The following is a 17302-nucleotide window of genomic DNA, read 5'->3' as shown; positions in this document are numbered from 1 at the left end:
GGCATCAGTGAGGTAGGCTTAGAGACCAGTCAGGGACTCCCTGGCAACCTCCAGTTGCTAGGAAAGGTGCCTTTCCCCCTACAAGTTGTACAAGTTGTTGCTGGAGTTGCTAGGTGTAACTGGTCGCAACAAGGGTGCAGCAGCTCCTTGTTATTGCTTTGGCTGAGTGCAAAGAAGACACTGCATTGTCTGCAGACACTCATCAACTACATGCTGATTGTTGTGAAATTTAAAAAGGTGTGACACAAACTAGAAAGATGTTTGGTTTCAAAGTAAAAGTTGTGTATTACCACTGCAACCAACATTTTTCAAAAGCCAAAAATTGTACTTTATAGGCATTTGTTTGTGTTGCACTTTTCATAATTTCATAATTACTCACCAAGCGGTAGTAAAACCAACCACAGAGGATTTTGGCATTGGACCATGAAATTCTTTGTGTCCAAAATCACCAAGCAACAGCCAGCAACCGCTTGCCAATCAGTTGAGCAGTTCACATTTTTCCCTAGGAACTGGTGGTTGTAAGTGGATCGCTGACGAGTGTCAAGGCCTATGAGACATCAGTCTATTACAACTCCCTGTAAGCACAACTGTTAATCAAAGCAGACAGGCTCTTAACTTTTGACTTATTTAAAAGAGAATCCTGCAGTTGTTATGAAAAGTATCCACAAGGTCCAAAATATTCTTTTGCATCAGGTTGTAAACAGCACTTTTTATAACATGGGTGTCTATGGGAACTGACTTTGTTTCATGAACTGCAGTTGCCAGCCAGCTGAGACTGCAAGAAGTCATGATCCTAACCCAAAATGTAATCCTATACAGAAGCCCCCATCTGAAAGAATAAATAAATAAATACAAATTTTAAAGCCAACTCTCTAAAAATCATAATCCTGAAATTTGAAATTTCCATTCCTCAGTTTGAACAGTAACTGCTTAAATAAGTTTTAGTGATCACCAGATATGACATTTCTGCAAGCAGAACAGTTTTACTCTCAGCACTTCACTACATTGTTTCACTGTGTGAGTTATCACGTGTTAGAATAGTTCATCGTATTGCTAAAATCTGCTGAGCGCACAGGTGTCGATTATGATGTACGAGTATTGTAAAGCATTTATGGAGCCTGAGAGCAACTGAGTTGCAACAATTTGTGAACATGAAGGAGACTACTCTGATACATATTTTATGAAGGTAACTACCTGCCAGTGGAAGAGGAGTAAGGATGTGTGTGCTGGTGTAGACATAATTTAGGAGCAGAGTATAGAGTATTGTTCTAGAAATGGAGGCAATTTAATGATTGTTGTAAAAGTCAGACCTTTAAGTGTTAAAACCAGTAGCAAACAGACAGGGGCGACAGGATGTCCAGTGATTTCCAACAGTATTTTGCTATTGTATTTACAGTTGTGGTCAGTTGTGGTCAGAAGTTTGCATACACTCATCATTAGCATAAATATTACAGTAATTGCAGGCTGTGGACATTGATGCTGGTGTTCTGGCAGTTTCCCGTTCATCATAAACTTGAGCCTTTGTGGTTCCTGGATTGTTCTTGAATATCATAACCAATTTCCTCTGTAATATCAGTTTGGGTCTCATTACTAAAAGATTTAAGTGAGTTCATGTATAATTTCAACTCTGTGTGGATAAAAATCCAAATAAATTCAAACTTTGTTCACTCTAATTCTTGTTTTTCAAAGATTCATTTTAAATTCTAAGAAATTGTTAAAAGCCCTAAAATTACCAAGACATTCACGAATGTATGTAAACTTACATATTTAAACTTATATTTCAACACTGAGTGACTTTTGACACTGATACGCTGCATGTTTATTCTGTCTAATGCTGATTATGTACATTTTTGATTTTGAATATAGTTATAGTTTGAATATAGTTTACCATTTTCCCCCAGGATCCCTAAAAAAAGCTCTTATTTTTGCAAAGTAGATTATAAAACCTCTTCTTCTTGAAATCAGCATGCTTATAGGCTAGCAGCCAGTTATTCCCAGACAAAAATAATGTATTTTAGAGATTCAGTCTGATATTATAATATTATTAACACACTATAGATTTATATCAAATATCATTTGATATAAATGATTTCCAGTGTCAGAGAACTTGACTTACTCGTTAATAAAAGAACAAAACTTAAAGGTTTTGTGGTGAGTTTGAGACCTTCACCCATGTTTAGAGAAATACAACTAAGACTGTAGTAGAGATCATAAGCAATGTCAGTGTCCAGAAGTAGCCATTTCTTAAAAAACAAGAGGAGGTTTTGAGCATGTTGCATTTCTACTATACTCTCAGTTGCTATGGCCTCACTCGATCAGTCATGTAGATTTCATCACGGTGTGTTCGGAGCCCTTCTTCAGAGTTGGCAGGGTAATTACTGAAAGGGCCTACTTAAAGCTGTAATTTTCCAGATGGCAGGCAGGCAAGACATAAGAGCCGGTTGCTCTCACCATGTGCTGAAGCTGGAGCCTATTCAGTATCACTTCAGATGGCATAGAGCTGCTACAGGCCTGACTGAGTAAAAATATGTAATAGTCAAAGCTCTTTTGGCTCAAGAAGAAAAGCTTCAGATTCCCAGAAGCCAAAAAGCAACTGCTCTGTATCTGAGGGGGGACCTGTGAAGAACAGACATGAGATTTGATTTCAGATTGGCCAGTTTTGCAGCCAAACGGGGGGATGTGGAGCAGATCTAAAGTTCAAAGCCTACAGCTGTGTTAGAGAAAAGAAGTGAAAGGTCAACAGACTGGATTCGGCAGTTTGTGGAGCTGCACCCGATGAGAGCAGATAGTCAGCAGCTGCGCAGTGACAAGGAGATTTACCAAGGCAAAGGTCCTCTCACCAGGATAAAGTACTTTTCAGCTGTCTACTTACATTAGGAGTCAGGCCAGTGTTTATAACGCTCATATTCATGTGATAAATATAAAGACTATACTACTTATAGGAGTTTACTGTATGTCAGTTAGTATACCAACCCATTAAAAAAAGACTCTTACATGCAGTATATAATTAAAAAAATAAGAAAAACACCCACACATGTTGACTTAAAGCAGCCAGCAACGATATTGTGGATTCAAACAAAGCACTGTCATCACACCAAGCCAGTACATTCTTCCCTCTTCTCCTTTGTCTCAATTTCTCCCTGCATGACAGAAGAGGAGCTCGCTCCCTGTTTGGATTCACTGGGTGGTGATGGACAGCGGTGAAAAGGAACACTTAACATTTCAAGAAACTGAAATGGAAGAGGATGTTTGACAAAAGCTGGCCACAGAAACGCAAACAATCTCCTCGCAGACAGCAGCAGTCGTTGCCGTGCGGGTAACCAGAGGAGAGCAATCCATCAAACTTTAGTTAGTGACTAGCTGCCTTAAAGTGCAACACAAAAAGGAACAAATTTGATTGTAACCTGTTCAAAAACTGTTGCTCGTGATTAAAAGCATTCGGCGCTCCTGAGGGCATGTGAAAATGTCACATCATGAAATCTTTTCTTGAAATTTGTTCACAAAAATGCCCCTGGATCATTAGTCTATTTTCAGAGTTACATTTATCCAAAACAAACGAGTTACGTTCAGTTAGGCTTATGCAATAATTGCAGGACAACGTCGGTGCCGTGTTATTTAAAGCTTAAATTTTCTTTCTGACATAAAGTCAGACAAGAGCTGAGTGACACATCGCTTCTTTGAAATGACAGCAACTTTATTCACATTCTACTCTTCCCCAGGTCATCATCGTCAGCCACAAAGCTCAGAAGGACAAAAAAAATCACCGCAGAGAAAGGAAAAAAGTGAAAGAAGAATGGCACGAACTAAGAGAGAGAGCGGGAGTAAAGACCAGCACTGGAAGAAGGGGGAATTATTCTTTTTAGGTTCAAAGGCGATCTATTCCCTACCACTCCTATCCATTCACTTTGTGCCACATTGGCCCCAGGGGGAATGGGAGTTGCTTGTCACTGATGCCATTCACCCATCAGTCACAGTGTTACAAGATCCTACGGGCTTCGCTTTGTGGGGCGGAATCTCCCAGCAGAGACCCACATGTGATGAAGTCAGCACCACTTCCACTGTGTGACTTTTCCCTCTCCCTCCGTTCAGCAGATGAACAGATTTATTATCTCTACAAAGGTTACATGGAGTTTCTTTGAGTACTGCAAAGGGCCGAGCTCTGAATATTCCAAATAAGCACATACAGTATGAAACCAAAGCTGGAAACTATTTACTTTCTTGGAAAGATGGTAGAGGTTCTTCAGAGTGTCAATTTTGTGCTGCTTAAACTTTCATCTCACCAGGTTCAGGTTTATTCTTTATTCAAACTGACGACGCACAGAGACGCAGCTGCTTCTCAAGCTCTTATTTATACTCATACTGTTTCTTGGCTTTGTATATATTGCTCTTGATGAGCGTTATTTTTGTTGGTCTTAACTAGGACTTGAGTGCAAAATTTAGTTTCACCTCATGGCAATAAAAATCCTTAGATCCTTGTATTCATCAAGCACAATCAAAGGCTGTTGGCTGCTTTTTTAATTTTGATGGCTTTTTTGTTATATTATGGTGACAATAATGTCACATGGATGAACGCATGACTGTGTAAACTATATTACACCTTTGCGATTTTTGTTTCACTCCGTTTTCTGCAGGGAGTGTTACAGCTGATCTGCAACAGAAAACCCCAAGCTACCTTTTACCTTAAATAATTATAATTCTTTCTCTCTGTGCTGGCATTTAGATGAGCTTTCTTGACCAGATAGTAGTTTTAATAAAATACATTTATGCTATATTAATCTCTTCTTGTCTGATTGAAACCTGTAGTGTAATGCATACTCCTAGTGTATGCATTCCCAGTAACTCTGCAGACACAAAGACTGGTAATGACTACACGACTCTAGCCCTGGAGTGTCAGGTATAGAATAACACAGAGGAAAGTATCTTGGGGCACCATAAATGTTCTGAAACAAGAGACAGATTTCTGCAAGTAGATCCAGGTGGTCTGTGGTTCCACGTCATCTGTTACTCGTGAAAAGTTTCTTTTCTCTCTGCCACTGCTGCATAAATATCGAGGACATAAAGTGCACTGGAGCCTGCCACTTAGTACCCTGATTGACTTTGTATGTGACTCTGAATATGATCTGAAGTCAGTTTTTGAAGCTGATGAAGGGAGAGTTGGCAAGGAACTTGAATTTTTTCAAAACATGCAAAAATGATATCCAAGAAAGTGCTTTACAAATGCGCAGTCAGTGAATTGTTATGGACTTATTTGAATCTCGTTTTGACCACCGGTACTTTTAGTAACGTTTTACTGGATTCTGTGTCTTATATAACCACAGACTTGATAAGAACACAAGGACTGACATGAATTCCTTCACCGTGGTTGTAATCTGAGAGCTTCAAAGTTGGAACTAAGGGAACGCCGGGGGCCCACCATGTGAAAAGAGTCCACTCGGGCCTATCCTGAGCCACACAGACCACTACTCACTCCATCCACATCCCCTCACAGCAGGATCTAGCCATCTGGACTAATTTCTGCTCTGACAGAATGGCTCTCAAGCCCCATCTGTATTAGGGCTCCATTCACAGTGGGTGTGTGGAATGTGCTTGTCTGGGAGGGAAGTTAGTAGATTTAAGGGATGACGGCATAACGCAATATATCTTTTCACCCTGTACACTGGAGCATGTAATTTCATCAACATCTGTATTTCATTTTTAGTGCCTTGGTCAATTTAGGGGTTCAGTCAGTTTGCATTCAAGGCACCAGGAAGGCCTCAAATCACTTTATTATTACATGTAGTAACATTATTTAGATTACAAATTTGTGTAAGACATAAAACAAATGTTTATAAAACATCTCAGATATGCCAGTGTTCACCTAAATCTAACTACTGCAATCCAGAGGCTGATCAATAATATCAAATTTCCCACAACTATCAAAAACAGATGCTTATGTAAATGTTTGTTGGTCAGTTTTTAGTCTATATATGAATAGTAAGTTGTGGTGGAGGAGTGGTTGAAACCCATAACATTAAGTGTTACAGGGTCAGTTTTACTCACCTACTATGTCTTCTCAATGTCTCAATCAATACTGTCATTTAATCAATAACAGTGAAAAAAGAAATCTCCTCATGAAAAGTTGTTAATGTTAATTCTGGGATGCAAATCTAAAATAACCTGCTTTCCCCCAAAACAATATATACAGTAGTAAATCTAGACAGGACCTCACTGCATGCATTACTGCCATTCTTGGGCCTACAGCGACAGCCCAAGCCTATTAGCTGTTCCGTTACTATAGCAACTTGTACTAAATCCCCAGAAGAGTAGACAGGAAGGGGTCCGAGGGCAAAAGTGGGTCATTTGGTTGATAACCAACACATGTCTTGCCTCAGTGTCTCAGTCAACTAATACACCAATCCATGGAGGAAAAAGATGTCTTGTAAGGATGGTGTGGCTCTACGAAAAATGCTTTTTAATAAAGCACACCTAATAAAGGATGTTAAATTGTAAACTGCTGAAAAACATAGTTATAAGAGAGACAGCCAAAATAATGTTTCACAACATGGGAATATTGTATTGCAGTATTAATATAGACACTGAAAAGGGTCGACCCTTATAATTATGATTATATTTCTAGTGTGTCTGTTGAGTGAGGCGGGGGTCCCTAAGTTCTCAATGTACTTATAAATTGGTGTGAAAACAGTTCGTAGCATTTGTATCTGGAGGCCTGGAGTATCTTCGACACAGTGTTAATAATTAAACAGTGTAGAAAACAGCAGGTTACCTTGGTTTTATCAATAGAGAATCTACAATTCATGAAGTTAATATCTACAGGCCCCCTCATTTAAAAGTTTCCACTGCACAAGGGGGATAGGTGGTCAGTCCAAATATAAATAATGGTAGCTGTTTACTTTAGACCAGTCACCTGTCCTCCTCCTGACTGCCTTTCTGATTATAGTATGTCTGATACATCTTTGGACTTTTGTAGTGTTGTTAGACTACGTAAGTTTATGTCTATACATAAATTTATGATCAAATACACCAAGTGCTGCATAATCCTGCCTTGACAATGAAATGGTACCAGTAGAAGCTGTATTCTGCACAGCTCCTGCGAGAGAGTGGTGGAAAAACTCAATGTGGAGCTGCTGCCTTTTGGCTGTGAGCTTTCCAGTATAAATCTATTGACAGCGGCTAACAGAGGTGCTATCAGTCCAATACAGGCTGGCAGCGTCCCCCAGTGGTGTTTTACAAAACAGTGTGGAGTAACTGCTGGAAAGCAAAGTGGAAAGGCCTGTTCTTTGGTCGGGATGGAATGGGGCGGGGGCTATTTGGCCAATCAGTAGCTCTGAGTTTACTCATTGGCTAGAGGGGAACTGTCAGTCAAATCTCCCAAAGACTGTTTTTCCTGCGATTTCAACAGTACAGCCTCAGAGTTTGAGGGGAGCAGATCCCCGTCGACAAAGCCCAGTGTCTTTACAGCACTGAAAACAGTAAAAAAGTATTCTCAAATAATACTAAGTAACACTTTCTGTATTAGAATTTCTACTATACAATATCATGCAAAATTAAATATTAAAAATAGCATCAAACGTTTAAAATAATGCAAAATGAAGCGATTCAGTATATTATTTCCATCAGGAATTTACATTCATTGCAACTGCTTTATAAACCCACCGCTGTATCATTTTAAAGTGGATGGTATTTTTCTCTTAAATGTATTGAACTTTATGTAACATCAATTGGAAATACATGGAAGTACTCTAAAATTAAATAAAACTAAAGTGCACCAAGATCCCTGGTTCGATCCCGGGAGGAGACACAATACATTTATTTATTTATTTATTGTATTCTCGGACTGTCTTTTTGTTTCCAATAAAATAAAACAAAATTTGTGAAATACATTATAGGAAGTGCGCATGCCCTGCCATACCCCGCTGACGCCCATGGGTGGCAGGGCTGTTCCGGACCGCTGGACTGGGACGGTCGAGCGGACTGCTCCCTGATTGGTCGCTGCTGTGCGCGTCCCCGTCGTCTCCTCCCGGTTTTCCTGGCATGACCTTTTCCCTTGGCAACCACTTCCTCCGAGCATCAACGGCCATCTTTAATTTTAACTCATTCATGAAAAGTTGTTTCGCTCATTTACTCACATCGACCGACACATTTGAGCTCAAAGCAGCGTCACCGGCGCTTTGTGCATGTTGTTTCCAGCGACAAGCACAGAGCAGAGCCGAGCGGCACCGCAGCAGGCTACCCTCCGAGATTAAGTAAACACCGAGAGCGTACGTGCATATTGTTCATTACAGCGTCTAATGCATCACCGAGGCACGCTTCTATTCACTCATGTTTCGGGCTGCTGTCTGCTAAATGTGCTCGTAACCAGGCTGTGAGTGAACGACGCTCACGGCGATACTAACATGTTGCTTTTTTTGGACTGAAGGAGCACAATCACCCGACAGAAACAGCAGGTGGAGCGCTGTAACAAGTGTGCCGATCATTGTATGAAGGGCACAGCAGAGTAGTCGCCACTGCCATGTTCTGCTGGAAAAAAAAATCCCAGCAGCAGGGAGATAAAAGTGAATGTTCCTGACTCCACCGTGTTTAGTTTGTTTGTTTTTTTTAGCACGAAAAGAAATGAACTCCCTGTTCTTGTGATTGCCCTGGCCTTCATTCATTCGCTTATTCTCTATCGTGGCAGAATGAGAAAGAAGCAGACTGCCAAACAGAGGAAGACTGAGGAGACTACAGTTGTCCAGGAGTTTGTGGTTGAAAAAATAATTCGCCGCAGAATCTCGAATGGGAGAGTGGAGTACTTCCTGAAGTGGAAGGGCTTCACTGAGTGAGTGGGATGTTGCAGAACCAGTCATTTGAACGGTTTGATTGTGTAACCCGTTTATCCACCGTAGTAAAAATTGCCTTTCCCTCCTCCTGTTAACTCTAACCGCAGTGCAGAAAACACGTGGGAACCCGAGGACAACCTGGACTGTCCTGAACTCATAGAGGAGTTCTTGAGAAACGCCCACTTCACCGAGGAGAATGAAGAAGAGCAACCCGAGCAAGGGTTTGTTCCCAAAGAGGAAATGGCAGAGGAAGAGACAGAAATTGTGAGTATGTGAGGAATTTTGGAGTTTCTGGATCGTCTGTATGTCTGTCTGTTTCCATGTTATTTACAGAACTTCTGCAGCTAAATCTGCCAAAAGGGAGAACAACAATGAAAAATATAGAAGTATAGGGAACACAATAGAAGTATGGTAGCATTTTCCCTTTAGTTGTAGACTGAGGTTGGAATAGAGTCAACTGACTCCTTGTCAGAAATTGTTTTAAGGCTCAATCTGAAACTAAATGTCGTGTTAAAGAGGTTAGTTTTACAAAAGCTCCTGAAAATGAAACCAGTTAAATTTCCCCTTTTTTCTGCAATGGGTGTGTACAGTGAGGGAGAAAAAATGAAATGGCTCGACTTAGCAACCTTCTTATCATGTCTAGTAAATCTGTGCTGCAACTTTGAACTTTGCCTTTTCTTATTTTGTTCTTTTAGTCCTGCGTGCAGGAGGCTCAGGCTGTGAAGACGGACAACAGCGTCCTTCAGCCCGATGATGAGCAGAAAAACTCCCCCAGTGACCTCAGTACTTATCTCGAGCCCGAATGCATCATCGGCTCAACGGACAGAAAGGGAGAGCTCATGTTCCTAGTCAAATGGTGACTGCTTCCTCTTTACTCTGTCCTTGAATAATAAATGCCAGCACTTGAGTAAACGTGGAAAATGTTAATATTTAAAGCCAGAGTCAGACAGCAAAGTGTGTGTGTGGGGGGGGGGACTCGATGTTTTTGTTGCTGTTGCTTTGTGGGAAACTGCAGTTTTCCAACATTTTATATATGCATGATCATTTACTTGAGAAGAGAAGTTGGAAGTTGACACTGACCACCTCAAACCTTATTAGTAACAGATTGGAGAGAGCAGATGGGCTTTGGGTTTATCATTACACACAACCATTAAGCTATAGACTCGGGGGCTCTTAACTATGCGTACCTGGACTATTAAGTCCAGCTCTGCAAAGATCTACCTTTATGAGGCTCCGAGTGATCGGCTTAGATCGTTTTGCTTTTTTTTTTCTCTTCTGATTTACATACACAAATGTTAGTGTCCGGGAGTCCAGCAGAGCCGCAACACTACCTACGATTGTAGTTACTTTATGAAAGAGGAGCTATATTGAATTACAACAGATTGTAAAGTTTGTAAACACAGTTTGTAAAACGGTTGGCTGAAGTCTTTTAAAACGCTCAATGAGTTTTGTTAGGTTGGAGAACTTGGAATTTTTTGAGTGTGAAAGATGTGCTCATGTTTAGGGCTGGAAGTTTAGAGGTCTACGGAAAGCAAACACTTGCACACAATTCCACAAATTATTGACCTTACCCAAATGTCCGCGTCATTCAAAGAAGCACGGCATTGATATGATGATAAGACGCCAGAGTCCTATATTGCTTCCCTTAAGCAAACAAGTCATTTTTTTTACTTCTCCTCCACAAGAGCATAGCCAGTCAGAAAATGTTTAATTCCCTTTGTTTGTCTCAGTCTGTCCCTTGCATCCCATTCTGTCATTCTTGTAATCTTCTCTTCTTGTAATCTTCTTTCCTGCTGTTTGGGAGCTCAGTCTCCATCATCCTTTGCCCAGTGTATCAACTATCCCTCCTCTGCACATGTCCTACCTATTTCAGCTTTGCCTGGTACACTGTCATATGCTTTCTGTAGATCCTCAAAGACAGAGTGCAACTCCTTCTCTGTACTTCTCCATTAACACTTTAAGCAAACTAGCACAAACATCGTGTCTCTAGTGCTCTTTCTCAGTATGAAGTCATACTGCTGCTCACTGATCATCACCTCTCCTCTTAACTGAGCTTTGGCAGCTCTGTCCCGTGTTTTCATGGCTTTATCCCTCTGTAGTTACTTCAGCTAGGCACGCATCATCCTTGTTCTTGAAAATCAGTGATGATATGCTTTATTACATTTGTTGATCTGTCAGCAAGACACTGTGAGAAATTACTGGCTAAATTTAACAGAATTGGTGGAACAATGGAGCATGAGCTAAAGGAAGCTAAAGCTAAAATCTAGTGCCCCTTTTATGTAGAGTCCCCTTACCCTTTACTTCTCCATTAAAAAAAACTGTCAGAAATATTTGTTTCTGTTAAGACATTTTACATCCATTAAAAACAAGAGGCGGTTTCAGTCTTTTTCCTTCTGCTGCGTGTATCCCCACAGGAAAAACTCGGATGACGTTGCCCTGCTGCCGGCCCGTGAAGCGAGCGCCAGATGTCCCCAGGTGGTCATCGACTTCTACGAGCAGAAGCTGACCTGGCACTGTGGAGACGACGAGCAGTAAAAATGTGTGTGGGTTGTGTGCAGAGGAGAACTAATAAACAGCTGTGCTCTCATCTGAAGCTTAACTTTAGCCTCCATCAAATGTCCTCCTTCAGCTGGCATCAGAAGCACTTCGAGCTCTGGCAGGTGTGACATCCTCGGCGGTGGTGGATTTTAAGTGCTGTCTGCCCCGTGGTGCTCAAAAAAGGTCACTGTGACTTTGCAGACACTCTGATGGAGGCTCAAGCTAACCTTTATGTAGAGCGGCTGATCTGAGGTCAGACTAACCCGTTGCAGCTTTTTTCCTGTGTCATCATGTAGCGGACTCGATCACTGTGGTTGTGTTTTGTTTTGAAGATATTGTTCTATGAGTAATTTAGTATTTATAGTCCTGTTTAGATGCCAGTATCTTACACTGGAAGGGCCCTGCGGTTGTTTAGTGTGTGCTTTACATCCTGTACGGCGACACTCTACTGCCAGAGCCAGCAAACTACTGTCCAAGTCCATGCCTTCAGCCTATGTAGCTTTTGGTTAGAGCTGAAGATTGTAGCCCTGTTGTTGGAATGCCTCTTGTTTGAACTTGTATTGTGTGAGGTTGTGAAGTGTTAATGGACACAGCTTTTACTGTATCTCTTTATGACCCTTGTGGTTGATGTTAAATAATATATATTTTAAAAAAAATGTTGCCCATCAAAAATTCCCTTGTTTTTTTTAATCACCTGCTGTAAATTAGCAGTTTTCTCCTGTTTATTGAATTAGAACGTTTCAGATTATTTAAATATTTGGTGCTTTGATCCAAAAAGTGAAGCCCTGTAGAATTTTTCAGAATAAGAGCGCCTCGAGGCAACTGTTGTCGTGATTTGGCACTGTATAAATAAAATTGAGTTGAATTAGAAGGTCATGAATTTTCTTAAGTAAATCTAATGAGATTTACACTTATCAAAATGAACTCTTGTGCACCGTAAATGCGTAAGACGATTGTTAAATGTAGCACTTTAGATCTGAGACTGTGCAGTTTACACAGGGCATTCATTGACTGTAATTATACAGTTCTGTGTACTTTATATCTGTATCCTGGTGGCATTGTTCTGACTCGACATATCTCCCATGACTGCTATGGGACACTCAGCTGAACCTCAAACCTCCTAAAAACACATCTGCTACAGAACTACTGTAACTGTTGACCATGGATCTGTGAAGTCTGTGAATAAATGAAACCTTTTTTGACACTTTTTGCATCTTGATTCACTCTGATTATATTTCTCACATTATGTGGTCCAATTACTCCTAAAATAAATGATCAATTCCAAATTATTAAAAAAAACAACAACATTAATATGAGATGATTCATTTGACATTACATTTCTGGCACTAAATGGGCTACACAGAGTTGGGTCCAGAAACACAAGCTTTGTGATTTTCTTTTTTCCTCTGTGCACCACCACAGTGGATTTTAAAGCTAACAGTTAAGATGTGCTTAAAGTGCAGACCTTTAATCTTAATTCAAGGGTTTTACTGTAAAAAATGCAGCTCTTTAGGAATTGCAGTGATTTTTTTAGACAGTGCTTCATTTTCAGAGGCGGAAATCAATTGGACAAACTTACAACATTTTAAAAGTAAAAACCTTTGTAGTCAATAAATGCCTAAAGTTTAGAACCCATCGACACCACCACGTACTTTTTTTCCATGCTTCAGAGGCTCTGCTAGCCCTGTGCTGCGGTCACTGTCTGGTGCTGCTTGTGGGTTTTTCTGGATTCAGTTTTGTTTTTAGTAACTGGAAGGCACGCTGTTAGGCCGAGATCAGGTGACTGACGTGGTTGATGAAGAATATCCCCGTTTTTGCTTTCAGGAATGGCTGAGTTGCTTTTGTGGTGTCCTTCGGGTCATTATCTGTTTGCACTGTGAAGTGATTAGGTTTGTGGCATTTGAGTGAAAAGTATAGTGCTGTACACTTCTATCAATAAACACTAGTGACCCTTTACCATTGGCAACCATACATGCCCATGCTATAACATTACCTCCACATATTTTACAGATGATGTGGTATGCTTAGGATAATGATTTGTTTCCATGCTTCTCTCTTCTCATTATTCTGGCACAAGTTAATCTTGAGTTTATCTGTCCAAAGATACTTTTTCTAGAACTGTGCAGGTTCTTTTAGGTATTTTCTTATCTGACCTTCTTGTTTTTGAGTATAACCAGTGGTTTCCACTGTGCTGTAAACTCTCTGTATTTACATTCATGAAGGTGTTTCTAAACTCTGGACCCTGTCAATGATATGCTTACCTCTTCTTGACTTGGTTAGATGCTGTAAAGTTGTTTTTCCTTACAAATGGAAACGATTCTGTCATCATGTATTTTAGTTTTATGTTCTTCTGTTTTTTCTTTGTTTTTTTTTAGATAGTGCAGTACTGTGAGTAAACAGAAAAGATGGGAGAGAGTGGAAGGAGTTAGACACAGAAAATGTTCTGGCATGGACTTAAAAACAGGCCTCTGCAGTACCCTTGGGTACTTGGCTACCAGCATCCACTTCAATTGTCTCCTGTGATCTTTCAGGCATCTCATTGTTTTTAAGAACAGATCAGATTGTTGATTTGGCCTCTCTTAAATTTTTTGCTGTCTCTATGAGAGGATTATTTTTCACTTTCAGCCTAATGACGGCCTTCCTCACTTAGATTGGCATCTCATTAGACCTTATATTTAAAATCTAAACCATTTTCACCATTTTAAATTAACGCCAGATCTTTTGTCTACTTCATTTGTCACAAAATAACAAATGAACAGGCCTCACCTGGCCACAAAACTGCTAGCAGTTACCTTTGAGCCTCTTAAAACGGAAGACTGTGTATAAAAATGGCTGTAATTTATAAACAGTTAATACTAAACTTTTTGTTAAACTTTTGTGAATTAAAGCCAAAAGTCTCCACTTCAATCATATCTTGATTGTGTCGTGTAAAATCCACTGTGATGGTGTAAAAAAAAAAACCTACAGCAGTTGTCTCTTTTTCTAACAAAGTATGGATTTCCTGTAACTTTAGCTGCTTTGATCTGGTTGTGCTGACACATGTTCTCTAACAATGCTTCCGATTTAGGAATGCTCGTTTTGCTGAGTTGACAGTTAGAGGGAGGTGCTTATATCAGTCTTGTGACTTTATTTTGAAACCTTTGCTCCATAACCTGTAAAGGTGGAAATAAAAGACACAAATGCAGTGCTAAGGACCACTATTATCTATCTGACTTACAGTTATTGAGATTGAATCTTTTAGATCATGAGAAAAGAAACTGACAGCACCGAGAATCAGGTAGGTCTGAATTAGTGTTGTGAATGTGACAGTTTCTTAATTGTCAAGAAGAAAGATCTTTTAGGAGTCACGTGTTTTCCTTAAACTGTGGCACAACTTTGAAAATAACCGTGTTTGTACTAAGCATGAAACCATTCTCTGTTGGATTTTCCTATCCTGGTTCGTGTGATGTTAGTCATTCTACTTCCTCTATCTGCCAATATAATCCTTCCCTTTTTCACAACACAGTGCATTCCATTCAGTCTTTCAGTCTCTGTCCTGCCTTCTCCATGCAGCAGGTCATCAGTGTCTGGGTACGGGACCCACGGATGCAAAAGAATGACTTCTGGCATGCCTACATAGACTATGAAATTTGTTTACATGTAAGTAAAATGCTTAAGACAGTTGGTCGAATCGTTATTCTTTCATTTAGGGCATTTTTACTGTGATATGTGTGTGACACTGGGGTGTCCTGTTTTAGACCGACAGTGTGTGCTTCACCAAGAAGATCTCACAAGTGAGAAGGAGATACAGTGAGTTTGTATGGCTCAGGCGAAAACTGCAGGCAAATTCGATGCTAATGTAAGTTCATCCACTGAGATTTGAATTTAAAGTTTACTTACTCATAGTTAAAGTAGTGTGCTCAGTTGTTCCTGACATTTTGTTGTTCTTGTTGTTGATTTTCCAGGGTACATGTACCAGGGCTGCCCCCTAAAAACCCTTTCTTCAGTCTTAATAACGCTCAGCAGATCACTGATCGAATGAAAGGGCTCCAGAAATTTTTGGAACAGTACGTGAGAACCCAAAGATCAATGCATTTATGAACTTTGACCTAGTCAAACAAAAACTGGAGTACAAACACGGGACCACATGACTGACTCTTTCTAAAGGTAATACCGGGCGAAGTTTTAAAGTGTTTATTTTTCCCAAATTTTTTTCAGAGTCCTTCAGAACCCTCTGCTGCTGTCCGACAGCTGCCTTCACCTTTTCCTACAGTCACAGCTTAGCGTGCCTATGATAGAGGCCTGCGCTGCTGGAAGGACGCACTACTCTGTGGTTCAGGCTGTGCAACGCTGCGGCCTCCGGAGATTCCACTCAGAAGAGGATCTGCACAATAACCTCAAAATTTCCTGTGACTCTGACTCAGATAGGTAAAAAAAAAGATCTGATCTCACCGCATGAGTAAAACTGAAAGTCTTTAGAAGTCAGTTTCACTCTACCTAATTCACTAAATTGTCTTTTTTTTTTTCCAGCTCCGAGGGTAGGGATCCAGAACACAAGATTAAAGATTTGGAAGCTTCTTCTCTTGATCTCATTGAAACAAGCCAGGAGGAAGAGCTGAGCTGCTTATCTCGTTCTACATGAAAGCATCATCTTCATACTGCTGACAGAATGTGGGAGTCTCTGCACCCATACAATGTTTTGGATGAGCGAAGGAAAAAGCTATTACCGTAAACCTGTTACTGCACTTAACATGTCTCGTCTTAATTATTTCATTTATTTAAAAAAAATGTCACAGCTTCTTGTGTTCTTGATGAGAGGTTTTAGTTTGAAATTTGCACAGTAAATAATAATAAAAAATTACCTCTTGTATATTACATATCTATTATCTATCTACATTTATATCTATCTACATATCTACCTGCACGTTCTCAGATTGTCTGAATAAATACAAAGTTGTACCAACAATTTGCCTGAAGATGGCAGTGTTGTAACAGCAATGCGTTTGTATAATCTTTGCTTCATAAACATTGCTTGAATTTTGGTCATTGAGACTGAAACTGGTCAGATATGAGTGCAGTGAAAGCCTTTTGTTCTCCTCTCTGTGCTTCACTCCCAATCAAGGGAAGGGTGTGGAAAGCTTGTCATCTGGTGGCCACCGCAGTGCTTAGCAGTATGACATGTGTAATAGGGTCTCTGCAGAGTTTTTAGACAGCCCCCTTGTCAGGTGTGTGGCTGGTAGGAGGTCCTGTGGGATCCCAATGGACTTGCTCCTGTCTGAGAGGGCTATCGGGTAGACAGGCTACATTGCTCCCTGCTGAACAAAATGCCAGCTGCAATGACAAGACACCCTTTCTACCTGTCTCCTTTGCTTTTGTTAGTCTGAGCTCACCTACTGCAGTCACATCTCAGCGTGTCTGTTCGTGTGTGTTTAGTAAACACACACGCCTGCTCTCACAGTGAACACCACCGTGCTTTTTTTTATTTTATTGCAGATGTAATAACGAGTAAAGGGAGTGGACAAACTGACATATCTGCAAAACTCATTAGATGAAGTGTTTTGCTTACTTTGGTTTTTTCCTCTGCAGCAGCTGGGTGAGATTTATTGTGAATTCAGAGGGTGGAAGAGATAGTAGGCTTATGTTAGAAAGAACAGAGCAGTGACGTCATCTTAAACACACTGAGATGAACAGCCGCCGACCGAGCTGCCACGGGAAGGTGGGACACATTTCTGAAAGATGCGCATCCAGTAGATATGTATTCATTTGCATCTACTATAGTGAAATATATGTATGTGCAACCATTACCAATGCTTGACGTGTAGTCAGCAGTATTTTGCACCTTCGGACAAAGGTGTAGGTGTTCAAGTGCAAACATATGAATGTTTTTCACTATTTCCACTTAATAAATTTTGAAAAATGTTTGTCTTGTCTTCCTGCAAATAGCTTGCAAAGAAGCTATTTAAACAGGA

The 17302-nt window shown here is 40.4% G+C and overlaps 2 protein-coding genes across 4 annotated transcripts; both read left to right on the top strand.

Moving 5' to 3' along the window:
- Nucleotides 1-7940: 7940 nt before the first annotated feature.
- Nucleotides 7941-12558, top strand: cbx3b (chromobox homolog 3b). 2 transcript variants are annotated; one of them, XM_026185367.2, is made up of 5 exons: nt 7941-8258; nt 8675-8815; nt 8924-9080; nt 9512-9672; nt 11231-12558. In XM_026185367.2, exons 2-5 carry the CDS (start codon nt 8676-8678, stop codon nt 11349-11351), a joined length of 579 nt encoding a protein of 192 aa, XP_026041152.1. In that variant the 5' UTR covers nt 7941-8258; nt 8675; the 3' UTR covers nt 11352-12558. The 2 variants fall into 2 exon arrangements, with proteins under 2 accessions (XP_026041152.1, XP_026041151.1); XM_026185366.2 differs by having other exon boundaries at nt 8017-8243.
- Nucleotides 12559-14425: 1867 nt separating this feature from the next.
- Nucleotides 14426-16331, top strand: snx10b (sorting nexin 10b). Of its 2 annotated transcripts, none has more exons than XM_026185369.2 (6): nt 14426-14631; nt 14907-14993; nt 15092-15192; nt 15299-15400; nt 15552-15761; nt 15864-16331. In XM_026185369.2, exons 1-6 carry the CDS (start codon nt 14599-14601, stop codon nt 15973-15975), a joined length of 645 nt encoding a protein of 214 aa, XP_026041154.1. In that variant the 5' UTR covers nt 14426-14598; the 3' UTR covers nt 15976-16331. The 2 variants fall into 2 exon arrangements, with proteins under 2 accessions (XP_026041154.1, XP_026041153.2); XM_026185368.2 differs by having other exon boundaries at nt 14516-14631; nt 14860-14993.
- The last annotated feature ends 971 nt before the right edge of the window (nt 16332-17302 follow it).

Source organism: Astatotilapia calliptera, chromosome 11 (genome assembly GCF_964374335.1).
Source record: "Astatotilapia calliptera chromosome 11, fAstCal68.1, whole genome shotgun sequence".
Lineage (NCBI taxonomy): Eukaryota > Metazoa > Chordata > Actinopteri > Cichliformes > Cichlidae > Astatotilapia > Astatotilapia calliptera.
The sequence above is the reverse complement of the archived record's forward strand: the minus strand, read 5'-3'. Positions and strand labels throughout refer to the sequence as shown.

Coding starts and splice junctions, on each gene's coding strand:
- cbx3b (XM_026185366.2), top strand. CDS start 8,032: ATGACCTTTTCCCTTGGCAACCACTTCCTCCGAGCATCAACGGCCATC. Junction 8,244..8,674: donor AGGCTACCCTCCGAGATTAA/GTAAACACCGAG, acceptor CTATCGTGGCAG/AATGAGAAAGAAGCAGACTG. Junction 9,673..11,230: donor CTCATGTTCCTAGTCAAATG/GTGACTGCTTCC, acceptor GTATCCCCACAG/GAAAAACTCGGATGACGTTG.
- snx10b (XM_026185369.2), top strand. CDS start 14,599: ATGAGAAAAGAAACTGACAGCACCGAGAATCAG. Junction 15,193..15,298: donor CAGGCAAATTCGATGCTAAT/GTAAGTTCATCC, acceptor TTGATTTTCCAG/GGTACATGTACCAGGGCTGC. Junction 15,401..15,551: donor CTCCAGAAATTTTTGGAACA/GTACGTGAGAAC, acceptor AATTTTTTTCAG/AGTCCTTCAGAACCCTCTGC.